This window comes from Dendrobium catenatum, unplaced genomic scaffold (assembly GCF_001605985.2).
Source record: "Dendrobium catenatum unplaced genomic scaffold, ASM160598v2 fragScaff_scaffold_716, whole genome shotgun sequence".
In the NCBI taxonomy this organism is placed as follows: domain Eukaryota; kingdom Viridiplantae; phylum Streptophyta; class Magnoliopsida; order Asparagales; family Orchidaceae; genus Dendrobium; species Dendrobium catenatum.
Genome location: NW_021319178.1, coordinates 25237057 through 25241932, shown reverse-complemented (window position 1 = coordinate 25241932; position 4876 = coordinate 25237057). Strand labels below are relative to the sequence as shown.

Here is a 4876-nt window from a genome sequence, read left to right as displayed (position 1 = left end):
GTTTTAATAGATTTTAAGAATTATGTTAAAATTGGTTAGTTGATTATTAATGAATTAAGAAAAACAAAATCTAAATCTAGGAAAACGTGACACTAGGTTTTTTGTTGTAAAGTCTCTATCCTATAAGGAACATGCATCCTAAGTCTATGTTTTCTAATACTCGGTCCTTAATTTTTGTCCTTAGATGTCATTAATGTTTTATGATCGAAAGTGATGTTGTTCTTTAATCCCTAAGACTTCTATACGGATGTCGCAGGATTTTAGGGATCTAGAAAAATAAAAAGTAAAGCAATCCTAGTTATAATTGAATCTTCTACAAGGCCCTAAGGGTGGGAGACGTGCAAACATCTAGGCCCCTAAAGGTTTTCTAAGTTTTAGTAAACTTACAGCACCGAGGGCTACGACCCGGTGGTTCCGCCCGTAGCGCCTCTACCAGATGGGTAGGGACGACTGATGCTTGGATCCGATTGTCCTAGCTCCCTCTCCAAATGCTCTCACGCTCCTTGTCATTTGCTTCCCAAAAGGTACCTCGCATGTCATAGAAGAAAGAGGGATTAGAGCAGTTCTATAAGCAGTTAATAATCTGAAAGAATGAGAATGCAGAAAAATAAAAGAACGTACCTTCTGTTACTTGTTGAGTCATTTGTGCTTTGGGTTCTCCTTAGTTTGCAAGTGTGCAGTACCGAAATGCGAGAGAAACAGTGAAGAAGCTAACAATACTAAGCAAAAGATAACTAAATGTGAAGAATATAAAAAGAACGAAAAATCAAATACAAAAAGGGGTGTGGGCATTGTTGTTATTGGATACACTTCGTAGAAGTCAAGTGCATCCTATAACAGCAACAATGCCCTTTGTTGTTCCCACTCCAAACGAGGCACTTGATATTTTGACACATCTACCTACGACATACTCTAAACAAGGCCTACAATAACTAAGGGAAACAAACCTTCTAAGGTTAAGCTTAAAGCTAGACCTCATTCTGTTTCAGACTCATCCAAAGTTTTATGCCCCTTTTTTATAAGATAATACTAAAGAATCTAACTCAAATAAGTAAGGACTATCTTACTCCCAAAAAGGGACTAGAGACTTTCCAACTTAAAGCTCCCTAATACCTCAAACTCCAAAATCCATCCTATAGGAAGAGACTCTAAGAGAATCTAACCTAAAACCCCCTAAAGTCTAAACCTCAAAATTCATCCTTAGCCATAATCACTAAAAGATTTTAATTCCAATAGAAAAGCACTAAGTACTCCCCCAAAAGACACTAAGAGATCCTTCTACACGAGTTTAATCTACAAAATTATAGACCTCAAAATGATTTGCAAGAACTGTTACATGAACTACTACAAAATCTTCCCAAAAGTTATCTACTAAAATCTCTTTTCCTCTTCATTTTGACACAAAAACTCTACAAAACCATCTTCTAAAATCTCCTCTCTCTTTTTTTTGACACAAAATCCTACACAAACAACCACTAATCAAGTGCCCCTCCTCTCATTTGGAGTGGGGTAGACATACATAAAAAAAACTCAAAGCTTTCCAACGAGAAGGATTTATAAAAAAAAAATCCCTCATTGTATAGCTTTTATCATAAAACATTCTTAAAACAAACAAAAAAAAACACATAAAATCTCAACACAAGCCGATCCGCAAAATCCATAAAACAAAACCTATCGATGCAAAACAACTCATAAAGCCTCTATCTATCCTCTCATGCTAATACAAAGGAATCACTCTATAAAACATTCCAACCATAAACCAATCCATTGAGATATTCTAACAAAGTTGTCAATACCACTTCCATAAAACCGAATCAAGTGGAGAAATGAAGCAAAGAGATACTTCACCATCTATGAACTTTTATACCTAAACATGCTTCTAACCATATGAATTGTTTCGAATACATGAAGTACATGACTACCTCCAAAGGAGTTTGTAACCTTTCTACTATATGCCAACAAAAGTTTAATAAAAGTTCCAACCCAAACTCATAAACATTTTATTAAAGTATATGATATTGCAAGCCTCTTAACTAATGAGTATATAAAAAAATTGTCTCCAATCCATTCCAAAAACTATTTTAGAGCATAAACAAGTGAAAGCCTGCATTCGGGTCGTTCCCAAAACAATGCGGCACATGAAAACAGTTAAAAAAAAACTACACTTATATCATTTCTGACACATTTAGAAGCTAAAACAATAGGAAAAACTGCATTCATTTGCTTAAAAAAAGTTTATGACTCAAATCAAATTAAAAAAAAAAAAAAAAAAAACTACACTTATCCTCGCATAATGTCATTACACCAGAAAATCAAGAGCTTAAGTATTTATCGTATCAAACCTTGGTGCAAATATATGGTATTCAAAACACATGCTCTTTCATACAATACTATGTATAACAAATCAACTCCTTGCTATATTTTGTTTTGAAGAAATAAGGTAACCATTTCTTTCTCAAAGCCATGTAATTAAACCTAAGAAAATCTTCCCAGGTTTTTTTTTTTTAAAGAAAAAGAAAGCTCTCATGTGCACATTCCCAATCAGATATAAGATAACAAAGAGGATTTGATGCGACCGTACTTCCTCAATATTCAAGAAAATATTCCAACCATCAATGAGTGATATCACATTTGGGTATATGCAAAACCTATACCCGAGGCACATAACAAAGAAGAAAATCCAACTTTTCTCTAATTTACAACAAGCCTCATTGCTTTCCTTTCCAACAAGATTCTCATAACAAGCATGAAAACATAGTCCTCTAAAGCAAGAAATAGAAACTTGAAACAACCAGATTTTTTTTTTTTACAACAAACTTTCTGATTTCTCACAAGAATGATATTAACATGAAAATTTTGCTTGGGTGAATGAGCCTACACACATTTTATTAAACCAAAACAGGATATGCAACCATCTCATGAGAACCAATCAACTTTCAAAACATGTATATAGAAGCAAGAACATGAATCTATAACTTGAAATTCTAATTAAACTCTCCACTTAATGCTAGTTAGAAGCTTTTCAAACTTAAAGCCTTCCATAAGTTTCAATAATGACGAAACCATTAGCGTTCATATAGGATTTGGCAAAACCACAAGAGAGAGTACAAAATTTTCTCATGAAATCCTTAGACATACTTTACCAAACAATTGAAAATGCAATAATATGAAGTTGAGCAAATGACATGAAAATCAAACTTTTACTGTGCTCAATCACAAGAGAAAAGACGCTTTACTCTTGCTCTCATTTCCTCTTTACTCACAGGAGATCATAATTGTCTGATACACTAAGTAGTCAAACCAACAATGCAAAAGACAAGACTTCACCAAATTATTTCCATCGAATGAAGCCATCAAAGCATGCTAGCCTAACACTACAGCATTCCAATCTCAAAAGGATCTCATCCAAACAGCCAACTAGAAGGAAAGAAAAGAATGAAAAGAGAAAGAAATGTAAGGAATGGAGAAGAAGGAAAAGGAAGGAGGAGCAAGAAGAAGAAAACACTCACCTTGCAAAGGAACAACCGAGGCGAGTCGGTGGCCTCGAGTCTGGGTCGATTGCGAGCAAGGCAGTCGAGAACGGTCCGGAGAGGGAATCTCGGGTAGCTACCGTCGGGTTCGGAAGAGGGGCTGCCGGGATCGGTGCAGGCGGGAGCTGCTGTCGGGTTCGGGAGGAAGCCTGTCGGGGGGAGCTCGGCTTGCAGTGAGGAGTCCGGCCTTGGCGTGCGATGACGAGACGGAGAGGATCGGGGCTGCCATCGGCTTGGGATCGTGACCTGGCTGGGGTCGGACGATAGCGGGAGTTCCTGGGTTTCGGTCCGAACAGGAGAGAAATCGGAGGGAGGTAGGGCGACAGGTTTGGTCTTGCAAACGCAAGGAGGCTGGAGTCGGGCTGGGGTCGCGCGAACAGGGGAGCTCAGGCGGCTGGGGACTTTGGAACCGAGAGCCAGAGAGCGGGAGAGCGTTTTAGAGCGAAGAAAACTGAATGCCCTGAGCGTGAGAGCTTGCGTCTTGGTAAAATGAATCCTTTTTTTGGAACAAGAAGCCCGCCAATTCCTCTCCTTCGCTCTGACCTTCGAAACCTTCCTAAAATGACTCTTCTCGCTGCTCGATGCCTGCCCGAGATACAGAGAATCGCTGAGGGACGGGATACGGGCTGAAGCGACGATCTCATTTGATCACAGCCGTGGACGAGTTTACTAGATTTAGGATATAGATTCAAAACATATAGAAAGTCAAGTGGCATTTAAGTAGTATCAAATTGGGCTAAATTAATTCAGATTTGGCTGAGATTAGGTTAGACTCGGGTCCAAATTTTGACTCTATTTGAGTCGATTCGGCCCCGAGGCGGCACAACAAACTTAATCGCACAAACTCGGGTTCAAAACAATAATCAATTTAAATGAAATTAGGTACGACGCTACAAAAACAAATTAAACGAGTCTAATTGAGCACATTCGAGTCCGATCCGGCTCGAGTCGGGTCGATTCGAGTTTGAATTGGCTCGACGAGGTTCGATTAAATCGATCGAAGATGCTCGAAGGTACTCGAGCGAAAAACGAGGTCAACAACCCATCCAAATATTGTAGTTTGGAACATCAGGGGTTTCAACAACCCTGATAAAGTTTTATGTTGCAAAAAAGTGGCTCAAGAACACGATATTCATATTTTCTGTCTCTTAGAAAATTGAATTTTACTTCAGAATCTAGATGATCCTTGGTTCTGTTCAACGCACAAGATTTTCAACAACGAACTGAGTTGTCATAACTTCCATACCGCTGTCCCTGGCCGTATTTGGATTAAATGGAATGCTAGTAAGATCAACTTCTCTCCTACGATTATTTCTAAGCAAGTTGTTGCTGGCATAGTTTACAAC

The 4876-nt window shown here is 38.3% G+C and overlaps 1 protein-coding gene across 1 annotated transcript; it reads right to left on the bottom strand.

Annotated features, from left to right (window-relative positions):
* Positions 1-2355: 2355 nt before the first annotated feature.
* LOC114579932 lies at positions 2356-4246 on the bottom strand. Its single transcript, XM_028695989.1, has 2 exons — positions 4226-4246; positions 2356-4169 (listed from the first exon to the last, which is right to left on the bottom strand). Exons 1-2 carry the CDS (start codon positions 4244-4246, stop codon positions 3402-3404), a joined length of 789 nt encoding a protein of 262 aa, XP_028551822.1. The 3' UTR covers positions 2356-3401.
* Positions 4247-4876: the final 630 nt, after the last annotated feature.

What these genes read in the sequence shown, in the direction of transcription:
- LOC114579932 (XM_028695989.1), bottom strand. Translation starts at nt 4,246, where the DNA reads ATGCCACTTGACTTTCTATAT. An exon ending in TGCCACTTGACTTTCTATAT is followed by an intron (nt 4,170 to 4,225) that starts GTTTTGAATCTA and finishes TGATCAAATGAG; the next exon opens with ATCGTCGCTTCAGCCCGTAT.